At 42.9% G+C, this 18,063-nt stretch overlaps 1 protein-coding gene and 1 pseudogene across 1 annotated transcript; both read right to left on the bottom strand.

Annotated features, from left to right (window-relative positions):
- Positions 1 to 435: 435 nt before the first annotated feature.
- On the bottom strand, positions 436 to 9,325 carry LOC106601384 (CD5 antigen-like). The gene is made up of 8 exons (XM_082973944.1): positions 9,131 to 9,325; positions 3,343 to 3,372; positions 2,805 to 3,116; positions 2,071 to 2,376; positions 1,667 to 1,945; positions 890 to 1,210; positions 698 to 786; positions 436 to 570 (listed from the first exon to the last, which is right to left on the bottom strand). The coding sequence occupies exons 1-8, from the start codon at positions 9,219 to 9,221 to the stop codon at positions 436 to 438; spliced, it is 1,563 nt and encodes a 520-aa protein (XP_082830070.1). The 5' UTR covers positions 9,222 to 9,325.
- A 5,027-nt stretch (positions 9,326 to 14,352) lies between these two features.
- LOC123733125 (mitochondrial import receptor subunit TOM5 homolog) lies at positions 14,353 to 15,491 on the bottom strand (annotated as a pseudogene).
- Positions 15,492 to 18,063: the final 2,572 nt, after the last annotated feature.

Genomic DNA, 18,063 nt, shown 5'->3' with positions numbered 1-18,063 from the left:
AAAGAATCTAAGAGACTAAATAAGATAAAGAATCTAAGATAAATAGATAGACATGAAGACAAAAGTTAAAAGTAATACATTCTGGAACACAAAACAGACGTAATTAAGCTACTCTCTTAAACTAATCAAAACCCCATGTTACCCACAAAACCCCATGTTACCCAAAACCCCATGTTACCCAAAACCCCATGTTACCCAGAACCCCATGTTTCTCTGGTGGTAAAAACCAAACTAAAAGGAATAATGGTGGTTACAGTCAATCCTTTTAGATTTCTTCCAAGGTTCTAGAAAGAGAAACTAATTCTGAACTTGTTATTAAAATTACAACCACTTCAGGTTTGTCACCACATTTTAAACATCAGTCCACTGCTGACCATCCATTTAAAACACAAAACTGACCTAAGATCAGCATGTAGGGTCAGCTTCATTCTACTCCTACTCCGTCCCCTGGGCTGCTCTCTCCTCTCCCGTTCCAGCTACAGCTCTGGAGCTCAGAGAGACCATCTCCATGGCATTGACATAAAGATCCATGCTGCTCACCCTGTTCACTCTCTTCTGCCTCCTGGTGGGCTAGGGAGACACAGCACCAACAGTCAGACATTTACTCTCCAGTATCTCCATTCTCTCTCCCTCCCTCTCCCCCTCACCCTCTCCCTCTAGTTTAAATGACTTGTAACGTCTGAGTAAATGTCTTTACCTTGTAGTACAGGTATAAGGTGGTGATGGCTGTCAGTAGGATCAGCAGCACTACAACATGTCTGATGATGAAGGCTGGCAGAGGAGAGGCTGCAAACAGAAACACCTTTGATGAGGGGACTGATCATCATCACATAGATCTGTGGGAAATCTGTCAATGACAAAGTTATAAGTCTGGTTCATGTTCAGTTACCTGTGATGGTGAGGGAGAGGAGCTCACTCTCAGAGGAGAAGTCATGAGAGAAAACATAATTGTCATGAACACAGCTGTAGTTCCCTTGGTGGGAGTCATCTGCAGCAGGGAAGAGGAAGGCAGCAGAGTGATTGACAGCTGGCTGGGTCTGGGTTCTGTTGGAGCTGGTGAACGTGAGGAGGAAGGAGCCTCCTGAGTACTGTGGCTGAGTGGAGCAGGTGATGGTGAAGCTGTAGCCCCTGAACACCCCGGGCCCCTGGTGTCCCCTGGAGACCCCTCCCATTGAGTCAGTCAGGGAGATATCAGGCTGGACCAGGAGATCTGTAACAATAAAAGAGAACAAGAAAAACCTCTTCATCTAGTTTCCTATAGATATGACAATAACATCAGCATGTAACAGTGCTGGCCACCCTCCCTCACAGGGCAATATGAGTAGTGGGCCTACAGTCACTGAGACAACATATGTTGATATCAGGCTTAAGCAGGACATCTGGAACAAGAGGAGAGAAAAAGAAAACGTAGCTCCTCAACTACTTTCCTCATTTAGATATGACAATAACATGACATGTGACAGTGGTAGTGAGTAGAGACGTTCACTGAGATAACACTCAAATACAAAAGCATTCTGGGATATTTAAGTTGTATTTGATTCCTACTTGACTGAGTGATCTATTTTGCAAAGCAGACTTACAAGCTAAGCAGTCATCATGAGAGGTGCAGAGGAAGTTGTATGGATGAAGGAAATAGTTGAATATAATTACAATATCTTGTTATTACCTGAGCAGATCACTGTGAGTCCAGGATAGAGATCATACATTCTCCTACACTCCTTCAGTACAGGCTCATCCCCATAACAGTCAACTCCAAACCCTCCAGTGGTGTTTCCAGGTAGAACTGAAACAGTGGAGCCACAACCCAGCTGTCTACACACTACTGCAGCTACATCCCTCTGGTTCCTGTCTTCAGCTCCCACAGTCCTCCACTCTCCCTGGTCGTACCACTCCACTCCACCAGCACAGTGACTGCCTCCTCCCACCAGCCTCACATCATCAGGCTCTGAGAAAAGAAAAGAGAGAGACAGTAATCTTACTATTTTCTCACTAAAACACACCTATATTGTCTCTCATATTCTTCACTCCAGGTGAGAAACAATGTTGATTGAGTGACAAACTGTTTCTTACCTGAGCAGGTGAGTCCAACAGCATTACCAGGTAGACAGGTGTTGTTTTCTCTGTCTGAGGTGTCACAGTCCAGGAGAAGGGATTCTTTGCCTTTACACTGGAACTCTTTATCCCAGGTCTGACCCTCACCTTCTCCATAGAGCCCCCCCTGTAGAGCTGCAGGAGCCCCACAGCCAAGCTCCCCACAGACTACCTCTGCATCCTGCCGGTCAAAGTCAGCTTCACACACTGAGGCCCAGGACTGATTGGACTTCACCTCCACTCTCCCAGAGCAGAGACCAGCTCCATCCACAAGCCGCACAGACTCTGGAGAAAAAGACTTGGTTGAACATTCAATCAGTGTTGTTGATGACACTGTCAAGGACTAAACACAAATATGTTGGATAAAAGATTGTAGTTTGCTATGTTTGATACTGTAAGAGGTAGAAATGGGTTCTTAGTCACTCAGGATAGGGTTGGGAATAATGCAGGCAGGAGACAGGAATAAGTTCACTTCACTTTATAGAAAATAAACAGCTGGACATCCATCAGGCAGCTTCACTTCAGTACCATCTGAACTACAATGATCTGCCCATGAACATCTCCCATAAACCAATATGACAAACACAAATATAATGTTTAAATACATCTGACATCTCTCCCTCTATTTAAATGAAGTAAAAACACATAAAACATGATACATGGTAATATTGTATAATGTATAAATAAATCTCTCAATATGACCAGTCTCTTACCTGAACAGGTCACATGATGATAATATCTACCAATACAGTCACCAGGTCCTCCTCTTATGATGACACACTGTCTAATGGAAGACTCATCTCCACTACAACTAAATAGTATGACTCCTCTTCTTCCATCTTCAGCCAGAGGTCCTCTAGATTCAGCTACAGGATTCCCACAGTCCAGCTCTCTACACACAACCTTAACCTCTATCATCATTCTCCACCCCACAGTACATAGACCCAACCACTCTCCTCTGGAAAAGACTTCCACTGTCCCAGAACAGGAAGTGGTCCCATTCACCAGTCTGACTGAGTGTTCAGCTGTAAACAGCAGAGAGGAAAACACAGTGGTGAGGACAGATGATGACAGTGATTCTGTTATTCTAACAGCAGTAGTGCTTTGTGGTTGACAAGTATTAGTAGTTCCATAAAACACTACTTGTTATTGGGGTTTAGAATGGTTTGTATGGACACATGAATTTCTCCATGTGGGATAATAAAGTTATATTGAACTGCTATAATCACTGTAGATTTATACTCTACCTACCTGGTGGACTGACGCTTTGAGCCTGGAGATCTGAGGAGAAGGAGAGAGACAGAGGAGAAAGAGAGAAAGACAGAGAGAGAGAGAAATAAATGAGAAAGGAAGGGATGAGTCAGAGGAAGAGAGAGACAGAGGTTAAATGAACATCAACATGACCTTTCATGATGTGATGGGGAAGACAGGCTTATCGTTGGTATGGTGCAACAACACCCATGTGTACATACACTATATATACAAAAGTATGTGGACACCCCTTCAAATTAGTGGATTCTATTTCAGCCACACCGCTTCCTGACAGATGTATAAAATCAAGCCATGCAATCTCCATAGACAAACATTGGCAGTAGAATGGCCTTAATGAAGAGCTCAGTGACTTTCAACATGGCACCATCATAGGATGCCAACTTTCAGATGGTCAAATTTCTGCCCTGCTAGAGCTGCCCCGGTCAACTGTAAGTGCTGTTATTGTGAAGTGGAAACATCTAGGAACAACGGCGGCTGACCTCGGTTGCAACACTCACTAACGAGTTCCAAACTGCCTCTGGAAGCAACGTCAGCACAATAACTGTTTGTTGGGAGCTTCATGAAATGGGTTTCCATGGTGAGCAGCCGCACACAAGCCTAAGATCACCATGGGAAATGCCAAGGGTCGGCTGGAAAGGTGTAAAGATCGCCTACATCGGACTCTGGAGCAGTAAAAACGTGTTCTCTGGAGTGATGAATCACGCTTCACCATCTGGCAATTCGACGTACAAATCTGGGTTTGGCGGATGCCAGGAGAACGCTACCTGCCCCAATGCGTGTCAACTGTAAAGTTTGGTGGAGGAGGAAAAAGGGTTTGGGGATGTTTTAAATTATTGTTAACGCTACAGCAAACAATGTGCTAAAACATTAAACATTAAGAGTGTTTACTTATCAGACCCACATATATAATAAATATACTATAATATACTATATTCATATGCTTTTAGTACTCACACATGAATCATATCATGTATGCAGGTCATGTGTTGTTTTGAGCCAGCAGTAAAAACACACTGACAGGACAGTTCCACTTATGGCCACTAGGCGGTAGTCCCCCCACTCCTTTCCTCCCCTTCTCCTCTCCCCCCTTCTCCTCATATCCTCTTCTCTTCTCCCCCTCTCCTCCTCTCTCTTCTGATCTTCTCCCCCTCTATCCTCCTCTTCTCCACCTCTCTTCTCCTCTTCTCTCCTCTTCCTCTTCTCTCCCATTCCTCCTCCCCCTCGCCTCTACTCTTCTCCCCCTCTCCAATCTCTAACCCCCCTCTCCTCTCCTCTTCTCCCACTCTCCTCTTCTCCCCCCTCTCTTCTCCTCTTCTCCCCCCTTCTCCCCCTCTCTTCTCCTCCCCCTCTCTTCTCCTCCCCTCTTCTCCTCACCCTCTCTTCTCCTCTTCTCCCCCCTCTTCTCCTCTTCTCCCCCCTTCTCCCCCTCTCTTCTCCTCCCCCTCTCTTCTCCTCCCCTCTTCTCCTCACCCTCTCTTCTCCTCTTCTCCCCCCTCTCTTCTCCTCTTCCCCCCCTCTTCTCCTCACCCTCTCTTCTCCTCTTCTCCCCCCTCTTCTCCTCTTCTCCCCCCTTCTCCCCCTCTCTTCTCCTCCCCCTCTCTTCTCCTCCCCTCTTCTCCTCACCCTCTCTTCTCCTCTTCTCCCCCTCCCTTCTCCTCTTCTCCCCCTTCTCTCTTCTTCTCCCCCCTCTCTTCTCCTCCCCCACTCTTCTCCTCTTCCCCCCCTCTTCTCCTCACCCTCTCTTCTCCTCTTCTCCCCCTCTCTTCTCCTCTCCTCTTCCCCCCCTCTTCTCCTCCCCCTCTCTTCTCCTCTTCTCCTCTACTCTGTTCGCCTCTTCTCCTCTTCTCCCCTCTCTCATCTCCTCTTCTTCTCTTCTCCCCCTCGCCTCTCCCCTTCTCCCCCTCTCCTGTTCTCCCACTCACCTCTTCTCCTCCCCCTCTCTTCTCCTCCTACTCTCTTCTCTTAGTCTACCCCTCTCTTCTCCTCTTCTCTCCATTTTCTCTTCTCCCAGTCTCCTCTTCTCCCCCTCTCTTCTCCTCTTCTTTTCTCCACCTCTCATCTACTCTTTTCCTATTCTCCTCCTCTCCCCTTCTCACCCTCTCCTCTCTTCCCTCTCTCCTCTCCTCCCCCTCTCCACCACCCCTCCTCTTTCCCCCTCTCCGCTTCTCCCCCTCTCCTCTTCTACTCTTCTCCCCCTCTACTATTCTCTCCTTCTCTTCTTCTCTCGCTCACCCCCTCTCCTCTTCTCCCCTCTCCTCTCCCTGTCCTCTTTCCCCCTCTCCTCTTCTCTTCTCCCCTCCCCCTCTTATTCTCCCCCCCTCCTCGTCTCTCTCTTCAGCCCCTCTCATGTCCTCTACTCCCCTACCCCCTCTCCTCTCTTCTCCTCTCCTCTCCTCCCCCTCTCCTCTCCTCCCTTTCTCCTCCCCAGCTCCTCTTATCCCCCTCTCCGCTTCTCCCCCCGCTTCTCTTATTCCCCTCTCCGCTTCTCCTCCCCCTCTCTCCTCCCTATCTCCCTAAATCAGCCTGCTTTTCTATTTTAATCAGGTCCCTACACAGGCTCAGAGGGATCCTGTGATGGAGGGACATTTCCTGGTGACAGTAGTCCTTGAAGTGCTTCTGCCGTAAGTCTTGGAGGCCCAAAAACTTCTCGGCTGCAGTTATAATAATGTGCAGTACAATGAATAACTGTGGCTGTAAATGCTATAAAATCCACCTTTTCCACAATAAGTCTATCCAGATCACTTGATTGACGTATAACATTTACAACTGGTTGTGTTACATCCACCTCCATATCTTCTTCAGAACTGTGGCCTCTTTTCCCTTCAACTCTCTTCACCACCTCCACATAGGAGACTTGCTGTACAGCCCTGATCCTTGACTCCTCAACCTCTTTCACCCTCACAGGGCATTCTGGGAATTCAGAAATATGATCCCAGCTACATTCTCCAGACAGGTCAATAATACAGATAAACAGCTACATTCTCCATACGGTACAATAATATAGATAGACAGCAGTGTCCAACGGTACGCCAGAGATATCAACACCATCCCACTCCTGGTTACTATGACTACACCATATCAACACCATACTACTCCTGGTTACTATAACTACACAATATCAATACCATACCACTCCTGGTTACTATAACTACACAATATCAACACCATACCACTCCTGGTTACTATGACTACACAATATTAACACCATACCACTCCTAGTTACTATGACAACACAATATCAACACCATACCACTCCTGGTTACTATGACTACACCATATCAACACCATACCACTCCTGGTTACTATGACTACACAATATCAACACCATACCACTCCTGGTTACTATGACTACACCATATCAACACCATACCACTCCTGGTTACTATGACTACACCATATCAACACCATACCACTCCTGGTTACTATGACTGCACAATATCAACACCATACCACTCCTGGTTACTATGACTACACCATATCAACACCATAGCACTCCTGGTTACTATGATAAAAACCATATCAACACCATACCACTCCTGGTTACTATGACAACACAATATCAACACCAGACCACTCCTGGTTACTATGACTACACCATATCAACACCATACCACTCCTGGTTACTATGACTACACCATATCAACACCATAGCACTCCTGGTTACTATGATAAAAACCATATCAACACCATACCACTCCTGGTTACTATGACAACACAATATCAACACCAGACCACTCCTGGTTACTATGACTACACAATATCAACACCATACCACTCCTGGTTACTATGTCTACACCATATCAACACCATAGCACTCCTGGTTACTATGACTACACGATATCAACACCATACCACTCCTGGCTACATCCGATTGGCCAGCGGTAGCCCTATAGTGCACTTGATTTGCTCTCTGGGCCAGCCAGAAAGGCAGTTTGTACATTCAGACACATCAAATGGTTCAATATGGCAACAGTTTGCCTACCCGGCGTGCAGGGCAACTGAATCAGGTGCACCTACTGCCAACAGCCCGAGACCCCCCCATTAATAGGAACACAAGGCTTTATCGTGGGTTTTTACAGCAATGTTTGGCGATCCACTAGGAATGCCATGGAGATCAACCGGTTGGTGACCACTGTTCTAGAACATTTAGTGAAGTTCAATCTCGTGCTTCTCACTGTTGGCTGATTTATCTGCAGTTTAGAGGGAACATTGTGTCACACACTGATCTGTTTCACCTGTCTTTGTGATTATCTCCACCCCCTTCCAGGTGTAGCCCATCTTCCCCATTATCCCCTGTGTATTTGTTCGAGTCTACCAGTGGTTTGTGTCTGCGCCTGCTTTTTCCCCAGTCTCTGTTTTCTTGTCCTCCTGGTTTTGACCCTTGCCTGCCCTGACTCTGAGCCCACCTGCCTGACCACTCTGCCTGTCCTGACTCTGAGCCCGTCTGCCTGACCACTCTGCCTGAGCCTGCTTGCTGATCTGTACCTCTGCCCTCTTCTGGATTACCGACCTCTGCCTACCCTGAGCATGCCTGCCATCCTGTACCTTTGTCCCCTTACTCTGGACTATCGACCCCTGCCTGCCTTGACCTGTCTTTGCCTGCTCCTGTTGTCTGCATTTTGGTCTTACCTTGGTTCTAATAACACTGACCATCACACCAACCTCTTACATCTAGACGTTCCGCTAGCTTTTCGGTGAAAGCACATTTTGCAATATTCTGAGTAGATAGCTCGCCATCACAGGCTAGCTATTTTGACACCCACCAAGCTTGGCCCTCACCAAACTCAGATTTACCATAAGAAAAATTGGATTACCTTTGCTGTTCTTTGTCAGAATGCACTCCCAGGACTTCTACTTCAATAACAAATGTTGGTTTGGTTCCAAATAATCCATAGTTATATCCAAATAGCGGCGTTTTGTTGTGCATTCAAGACACTATCTGAATGGTGACGCGCCCGGCGCGTTTCGTGACAAAATATTTCAAAATATTCCATTACCATACTTCGAAGCATGTCAAACGCTGTTTAAAATCAATTTTTATGCGATTTTTCTCGTAAAAAAGCGATAATATTCCGACCGGGAGTCGTTGTTTTCGTTCAAAAACTGAAAATAAAAACATGGTGTTGGCTCGTGCACACGCCCCCAGTCTCATTGTTCTCAGATCAACCACTATCCAAATGCTCTACTGTTTTTCAGCCATGGCCTGCAAAGTCATCATTCAACATTCTGCCGCCTTTTGAGATCCTATGGGAGCCGTAGGAAGTGTCACGTTACAGCAGAGATCCTCAGTTTTCAATAAAGAAGTGTAGAAGGCCAAGAAATGGCCAGAGAGGGCACTTCATGTAAGGAATCTTCTCAGGTTTTGGCCTGCCAAATAAGTTCTGTTATACTCACAGACACCATTCAAACAGTTTTAGAAACTTTGGAGTGTTTTCTATCCAAAGCTAATAATTATATGCATATTCTAGTTTCTGGGCAGGAGTAATAATCAGATTAAATCGGGTACGTTTTTTATCCGGTCGTGAAAATACTGCCCCCTATCCATAACAACTTAACTGACATTAGTGCCTGTCCCCAGATGGACAGTTAGGCTACAGTAAAGTACATTTACAGGTGATCACATCATTGTCCTGCTTTGAGACAGATGTTTACTGTCTGCTTCCAGTTGCATGTTCTTTACTAACCCTGCAAATGATAATATATCTTACAATATCAAAACATTTCTCAGTAACTGTCACAAGTGTATATCAGTATAACAGCATCTTACCTGTACACCAGAACAGGATCGTCAATATCACTGCAGGTATCATATCTGCCTCTAACTGGGGCTCCACTGACCGAACCAAGTGTACTGTCATGAGTGAGTGGACTGAGAGTGAGAAATACTGCTCGGCTATATTACTTCTATCTCAATACTTCCTGACTTCTATGATGTGACAAACTTTTAAGCAAATCAGATCAGTTAAACCCACCTACCTACAGGAAACATTGACATTAGAAAAACTCCACAGGAAACTGCTGACAGAGCAGCAGTTACACATAGTGTGTCCTATAATATCTTACCTAATTGTCAGTGCTTGACTTGGGAAAGTCACCTCTAACTTTCTGTGGTGTAGAAGCTAGAGGACTGTTACCCAAGTCAACACAACAGGTGTGGTGGTAAATTACAAATTAGAAATGCTATGCTGTTTTTGTTACTTAGATAATTGTATGTTGTTAAATGCTAGTGTTTTTTCACTGATACAAACTTGTCTTGTGTGACTTATTGATAAGTCTGGGCGTACAGCCAAGAGCTGTTTTGGTGTGACCGCAGTGTGTGACACATCCTGTTTTTCACAATCTGCAGGAACTCAGTTATGTGGAAACATGCAGAACGGATCAGAGAATAGTGTGAGCTGTGGTAACTAGACGGCTGAGCCCTGGTGCTGTCAACGTCAGCTATCTTCATCTGCAGAGACAAGTTAGTCACCTTTTACACACTATGTTCCTCACCCTCTCTCTCCCTCCTCCCGTCTCCTTCTACCAACCCAGTCTGTCAATAAGTCCTATCTCTCTCTCATCTCTCTCTCCCTCCTACCCTGTCTCCTTCTACCAACCCAGTCTGTCAGTTAGTTTTATCTCTCCCTCCTGTCCTGTCTCCTTCTACCAAACCAGTCTGTCAGTTAGTCCTCTCTCTCTCTCTCTCATGTCCTGTCTCCCCCAGTTGCTCACTTCCACCTTTCTCCCTCCTCTTCGACAGACCTGATGTTGTATGTCAGGGTTGGGGTCAGGTCAGTTTACAGCTGTGTCTGTAAACAACAACCTTACATGGAAATAAATTAATTCAAACTACATTCAAGACTTGAGTTTATTCAAGTAGAATAACAAAAGGACAGAACATGTGACGTTCAGAACTAGCATTCCCACCGAACACTTCCGGTGAATTTACTAAATTACTCACGATAAACGTTCACAAAAAACATAACAATTATTTTAAGAATTATAGATACAGAACTCCTTTATGCAATCGAGGTGTCCGATTTTAAAATAGCTTTTCGGTGAAAGCACATTTTGCAATATTCTGAGTAGATAGCTCGCCATCACAGGCTAGCTATTTTGACACCCACCAAGTTTGACCCTCACCAAACTCAGATTTACTATAAGAAAAATTGGATTACCTTTCCTGTTCTTCATCAGAATGCACTCCCAGGACTTCTACTTCAATAACAAATGTTGGTTTGGTTCCAAATAATCCATAGTTTCATCCAAATAGCGGCGTTTTGTTCGTGCGTTAAAGACACTATCCAAGGGTGACGAAGGGTTACGTGCCCGACGTGTTTCGTGACAAAAAAAATCTAAATATTCAATTACTGTACTTCGAAGCATGTCAACCGCTGTTTAAAATACATTTTGATGCTATTTTTCTCGTAAAAAAGCGATAATATTCCCACCGGGAGTCGTTGTTTTCGTTCAAAGACGAAAGAATAAAAACATGGTGTCGCCTCATGCACGCGCCTCCAGTCTCCTTTCTCTGATCGACCACTATCCAAATGCGCTAGTGTTTTTCAGCCAGGGCCTGCAAAGCCACCATTCAGCTTTTTGCCACCTTCTGAGAGCCTATGGGAGCCGTACGAAGTGTCACGTTACAGCAGAGATCCCCTGTTTTGGATAGAGATGATCAAGAAGGCCAAGAAATGGTCAGACAAGGTACTTCCTGTACAGAATCTTCTCAGGTTTTGGCCTGCCAAATGAGTTCTGTTATACTCACAGACACCATTCAAACAGCTTTAGAAACTTTGGAGTGTTTTCTATCCAAAGCTAATAATTATATGCATATTCTAGTTTCTGGGCAGGAGTAATAATCAGATTAAATCGGGTATGGTTTTTATCCAGCCGTGAAAATACTGCCCCCTATCCAAAAAAGGGTAACACTTGGTAGACTATATAACTTAAACATCCATGGTGGAGACATTAACACTTGGTAGACTATATAACTTAAACATCCATGGTGGAGACATTAACACTTGGTAGACTATATAACTTAACCTCTATGGGCTAGGTGGGACGCAAGCGTCCCACCCGTGGTGCACTCCATCAACAGCAGGTGCATTTCAAGAGCGGCAAATTTGAATCCAAATAAATGTCAAAATTCAAATTTTTCAAACATACAACTATTTTACACCCTTTGAAAGATAAACATCTCCTTAATCTAACCACGTTTTACGATTTCAAAAAGGTTTTACGGCGAAAGCATAAATTTAGAGTATGTTAGGACAGTACATTTACAAGAGTTGTGTGTAATGTTGTGCCAATTCAAAGACAGGCATCACCAAAACCATAAAATCAGCTAAAATTATGCACTAACCTTTTACAATCTCCAACAGATGACACTCCTAGGACATTATGTTAGACAATGCATGCATTTTTAGTTCTATCAAGTTCATATTTATATCCAAAAACAGCGTTTTACTGTGGCGTTGATGTTCAGGAAATCGTTTCCCTCCAATAACCGGCATTCAAGTCAGCACCACAAATTAAATAATTAAAATTAGAAAACATTGGTAAAATATTATATTGTCATTTAAAGAATTATAGATTTACATCTCCTGAACGCAATCAACTTGCCAGATTTAAAAATAGCCTTACTGGGAAATCACACTTTGCAATAATCTGAGCACTGCGCCCAGAAAAATACGCTTTGCGATACAGACTAGCCGCCATGTTGGGGAGATCTAAAATCGAAAATACTATGTAAATAATCCATTACCTTTGATTCTCTTCATCAGATGTCACTTCCAGGTATCACAGGTCCATAACGAATGTAGTTTTGTTCAAAAAAGCTCATCATTTATGTCCAAAAATCTCCGTCTTGTTAGCACATGATCTAAGCCCGCCGGACTTCACTTCATGAACGAGGGGAAAAAATATATTTACGTTCGTTCAAACATGTCAAACGTTGTATAGCATAAATCATTAGGGCCTTTTTTAACCAGAACATGAATAATATTCAAGGTGGACGAATGCATTCTCTTTTATAACGTATTGGAACAAGGGTACCCAACATGAACTCGCGCGCCAGGTGTCTAATGGGCCATCATCGTTCCATGGCTCTTGTTCGGTCAGATCTCCCTCCAGAAGACTCAAAACACTTTGTAAAGGCTGGTGACATCTAGTGGAAGCAATAGGAAGTGCCAAAATATTCCTCAGCCCCTGTGTTTTTCAATGGCATAGGTTTAAAGGTAATACAACACATCAGGTATCCACTTCCTGTCAGAATCTGTCTCAGGGTTTTGCCTGCCAAATGAGTTCTGTTATACTCACAGACACCATTCAAAAAGTTTTAGAAACTTTAGGGTGTTTTCTATCCATATATAATAAGTATATGCATATTCTAGTTACTGGGTAGGATTAGTAACCAGATTAACCTCTATGGGCTAGGTGGGACGCTGGCGTCCCACCTACGTAACAGCCACTTGCAGCCTGTGGCGCGATTTTCAAAACCTTAAAAATCCTATGACTTCAATTTCTCAAACATATGACTATTTTACAGCTATTTAAAGACAAGACTCTCGTTAATCTAACCACACTGTCCGATTTCAAAAAGGCTTTACAACGAAAGCAAAACATTAGATTATGTCAGCAGAGTACCAAGCCAGAAATAATCAGACACCCATTTTTCAAGCCAGCATATAATGTCACCAAAACCCAGAAGACAGCTAAATGCAGCACTCACCTTTGATGATCTTCATCAGATGACAACCCTAGGACATTATGTTATACAATACATGCATGTTTTGTTCAATCAAGTTCATATTTATATCAAAAACCAGCTTTTTACATTAGCATGTGACGTTCAGAACTAGCATACCCCCCGCAAACTTCCGGGGAATTCGCTAATATTTTATTAAATTACTCACGATAAACGTTCACAAAAAGCATAACAATTATTTTAAGAATTATAGATACAGACCTCCTCTATGCACTCGATATGTCCGATTTTAAAATAGCTTTTTGGTGAAAGCACATTTTGCAATATTCTAAGTACATAGCCCAGGCATCACGGGCTCGCTATTTAGACACCCGGCAAGTTTAGCACTCACCATAATCATATTTACTATTATAAAAGTTTGATTACCTTTTGTTGTCTTCGTCAGAATGCACTTCCAGGACGTCTACTTCAATAACAAATGTTGGTTTGGTCCAAAATAATCCATCGTTATATCCGAATAGCGGCGTTTTGTTCGTGCGTTCCAGACACTATCCGAAATGGTAAAGAAGTGTCGTGCGCATGGCGCAATTCGTGACAATAAAATTCTAAATATTCCATTACCGTACTTCGAAGCATGTCAACCGCTGTTTAAAATCAATTTTTACGCCATTTTTCTCGTAGAAAAGCGATAATATTCCGACAGGGAATCTCCTTTTCGGCAAACAGAGGAAAAAATCACAAAGGCGGGGGCGGTCGGGTCATGCGCATAAGCCCAGAGTCCCTTGATCGGCCACTTGAGAAAGGCGATAATGTGTTTCAGCCTGGGGCTGGGATGACGACATTCTGTTTTTTCCCGGGCTCTGAGCGCCTATGGACGACGTGGGAAGTGTCACGTTAGAGCAGAGATCCTTAGTAAAAGATAGAGATGGAAAAGAAGTTCAAGAAATGGTCAGACAGGCCACTTCCTGTAAAGTAATCTCTCAGGTTTTGACCTGCCATTTGAGTTATGTTATACTCACAGACACCATTCAAACAGTTTTAGAAACTTTAGGGTGTTTTCTATCCATATGTAATAAGTATATGCATATTCTAGTTACTGGGTAGGAGTGGTAACCAGATTAAATCGGGTATGTTTTTTATCCAGCCGTGTCAATACTGCCCCCTAACCCTAACAGGTTAAACATCCATGGTGGAGACATTAACACTTGGTAGACTATATAACTTAAACATCCATGGTGGTGACATTAATTTTTTCATAATGTTTCCAAATTGATTGTTTTTTCTAGAAGCATCTACCAGCTTGTTGTTGTTGTCATGGTTGTTCCTGTTAGGTAGCAACTTCACCAGCTTGTTGTTGTTGTTCTGAAGCATCTTGTGTGATGTAGGTCTTGTGGGGAGAGGGTGAGAGAAGATGGATTCTATTCATATGCTGTCCAGCTTCTGAAGAACATATGGTGCTAGAATGGAGAGGAGATCAGTAAACAACAGAACGTATGGTGCTAGAATGGAGAGGAGATCAGTAAACAACATATTTAGATTCTCTTCACAACTAGACAGTTACAGTACATTTAACCTTAAAGTAAAATCCTAATTGTATATGTACTTACCTATATAGACACACTTCCCATAGTTTGACAGAAAACAACTAGCTACAAAGACTATTTTCCTGACTGTCTCTACTGATGGCCTCTAACAGCAGAATAAAATAATGGGATATTTAAACAGCACTGAAACAGAGCAGGTTGCTAGTTGACTATGTGTTGTAAATTGTTCCAATGCTGCCGTCTACAGATCTTCTAATGTATTGTAATACCACATGTACCAATACAGTAGAATTGACAGTGACACTGTGTAATGACACAATGACCCTCCATGGAATGTTCTGCTGCTGTTGTGCAACATTGTGACACCACTGACATGTTTACAGGTTGCCATGCCGACGAAAGAGAAGGCGTTGTCATTCTGTAATAAGGCCTTCACTTCAGTCGGGATGGATAGTTGACTGCAGACAGGTTACACAGTATCAGCGTAGGTGTTAGGCTGTTTCTGCTCTCCTCCCTACTACTAATGGAATTGTCCTGCCAATGCAACGTATGAAAATGTATCCACTCACTACTGTAAGTCTCTCTGGATAAGAGCGTCTGCTAAATGACTCACATGTTCAATGTAATGTTCAGTTTGACAATATCAATGGAATAGACCAAAGCAGAGCCATGTATTTAGATATGAATACATGACTCTGCGCAAAAACACAAACAGATCTGGGACCTGCCAGGCTACACAGTTGACATCATAGGGAAACCCGACTAGCTTCTGGTCCAGTACTTACTGACTCGGAGCAGGGAGACATAGAGGAGAAAGTTCCTGACCGAAGACACAACAACTTCCTCTTCATCTCTTCTGGGTCTATCTTCGGCCCGAGTCCCTCCATTTTCAGCATCTTTAGTTAATTATCTGGTGGCAGGGACGTCGCTAGGCCTAATTTAGGGGGTTTAACCATAAACATCAATGCCTTTCTTTAATATCAATACACAATTATATATTTTTAAACCTGCATATTTAGTTAATATTCCCTGCTAACATGAATTTCTTTTAACTAGGGAAATTGTGTCACTTTTCTTACGTTCTGTGCAAGCAGAGTCAGGGTATATGCAGCAGTTTGGGCAGCCTGACTAGTTGGGAACTGTGTGAAGACCATTTCTTCCTAATAAAGACTGTAATTCATTTGCCAGAATTGTACATAATTATGACATAACATTGAAGGTTGTGCAATGTAACAGCAATATTTAGACTTAGGGATGCCACCCGTTACATTAAATATTGAACGGTTCCGTATTTCACTGGAAGAATAAACGTTTTGTTTTCTAAATTATAGTTTCCGGAATTGACCATATTAACGACCTAAGGCTCGTATTTCTGTGTGTTATTATATTATAATTAACTCTATGATTTGATATTTGATAGAGCAGTCTGACTGAGCAGTGGTAGGCAGCAGCAGGCTCGTGAGCATTCATTCAAACAGCACTTTCCTGCATTTGCCAGCAGCTCTTCGCTGTGCTTCAAGCATTGTGCTGTTTATGACTTCAAGCCCATCAACTCCTGAGATTAGGCTGGCACATATTGCACTTTTACTTTCTTCTCCAACACTTTGTTTTTGCATTATTTAAACCAAATTGAACATGTTTCATTATTTATTTGAGACTAAATGGATTTGATTGATGTATTATATTAAGTTAAAATAAAAGTGTTCATTCAGTATTGTTGTAATTGTCATTATTACAAATATATATAAAAATCGGCCGATTAATCGGTATTGGCTTTTTTTGATCCTCCAATAATCGGTATTGGTGTTGAAAAATCATAATCGGTCGACCTCTAGTCATTATTCAGTCTGAGAGCAGTGAACATGTGGCTGTGACTGTCCTGTCAATGCCTGTCATCACTGTTTGATATCTTTTACTGCAGATAAAAACTGAGTCAACCTGAAGTGTGGGTGTCCGTGTGCCTTTCTTCTGGGGGGCTGTGTGAAGTTGGTTACACCAGGTGCCTGTACTACAGAAACACTGCTAATCCAACCATAGTGCTAGGTGTCTGTACTATATAAACACTGCTAATCCAAAAATAGTGCTAGGTGCCTGTACTATATAAACACTGCTAATCCAACAATAGTGCTAGGTGCCTGTACTACAGAAACACTGCTAATCCAACAATAGTGCTAGGTGCCTGTACTATATAAACACTGCTAATCCAACAATAGTGCTGGTGCCTGTACTACAGAAACACTGTTAATCCAACAATAGTGCTAGGAGCCTGTACTACAGAAACACTGCTAATCCAACACTAGTGCTTGGTGCCTGTACTATATAAACACTGCTAATCCAACAATAGTGCTGGTGCCTGTACTATAGAAACACTGCTAATCCAACAATAGTGCTAGGTTCCTGTACTATATAAACACTGCTAATCCAACAATAGTGCTAGGTGCCTGTACTATATAAACACTGCTAATCCAACAATAGTGCTAGGTGCCTGTACTAACCTTTAATTCAAGGGGAACTACTCGCAAAAATCAACATTTTAGATTTTTCCCAAACCTCAAACGTGGTCTCCTGATGTGGTTTAAGCATTGTTATGAACATACAATTGTATTGTTTTTCTGTTTAAAAAAAGTCAGACTTTGAGAACAAAAACCTGAAGAAAAAAAGAGAAATTTTGAAACCTGCGAATTTCTGACTGTTTCTCTGTTTCAATAATAGTTATTCTATTATCCTACTGAACAGTACAGCTTGGGTTGGTCTACTATTATCCTACTGAACAGTACAGCTTGGGTTGGTCTACTATTATCCTACTGAACAGTACAGCTTGGGTTGGTCTACTATTATCCTACTGACCAGTACAGCTTGGTTTGGTCTACTATTATCCTACTGAACAGTACAGCTTGGGTTGGTCTACTATTATCCTACTGAACAGTACAGCTTGGGTTGGTCTACTATTATCCTACTGAACAGTACAGCTTGGGTTGGTCTACTATTATCCTACTGAACAGTACAGCTTGGGTTGGTCTACTATTATCCTACTGAACAGTACAGCTTGGGTTGGTCTACTATTATCCTACTGAACAGTACAGCTTGGGTTGGTCTACTATTATCCTACTGAACAGTACAGCTTGGGTTGGTCTACTATTATCCTGCTGAACAGTACAGCTTGGGTTGGTCTACTATTATCCTACTGAACAGTACAGCTTGGGTTGGTCTACTATTATCCTACTGAACAGTACAGCTTGGGTTGGTCTACTATTATCCTACTGAACAGTAGAGCTTGGGTTGGTCTAGTATTATCCTACTGAACAGAACAGCTTGGGTTGGTCTACTATTATCCTACTCAACAGTACAGCTTGGGTTGGTCTACTATTATCCTACTGAACAGTACAGCTTGGGTTGGTCTACTATTATCCTACTGAACAGTACAACTTGGGTTGGTCTACTATTATCCTACTGAACAGAACATCTTGG

This window comes from Salmo salar, chromosome 04 (genome assembly GCF_965601325.2).
Source record: "Salmo salar chromosome 04, fSalSal1, whole genome shotgun sequence".
Lineage (NCBI taxonomy): Eukaryota > Metazoa > Chordata > Actinopteri > Salmoniformes > Salmonidae > Salmo > Salmo salar.
Note: the sequence above shows the minus strand (reverse complement) of the source record. Positions and strands in the feature narration are given on the sequence as shown.

Coding starts and splice junctions, on each gene's coding strand:
- LOC106601384 (XM_082973944.1), bottom strand. CDS start 9,221: ATGACAGTACACTTGGTTCGGTCAGTGGAGCCCCAGTTAGAGGCAGAT. Junction 1,946..2,070: donor TGTTGGACTCACCTGCTCAG/GTAAGAAACAGT, acceptor TTCTTTTCTCAG/AGCCTGATGATGTGAGGCTG. Junction 787..889: donor CCTCTCCCTCACCATCACAG/GTAACTGAACAT, acceptor TTCTGTTTGCAG/CCTCTCCTCTGCCAGCCTTC.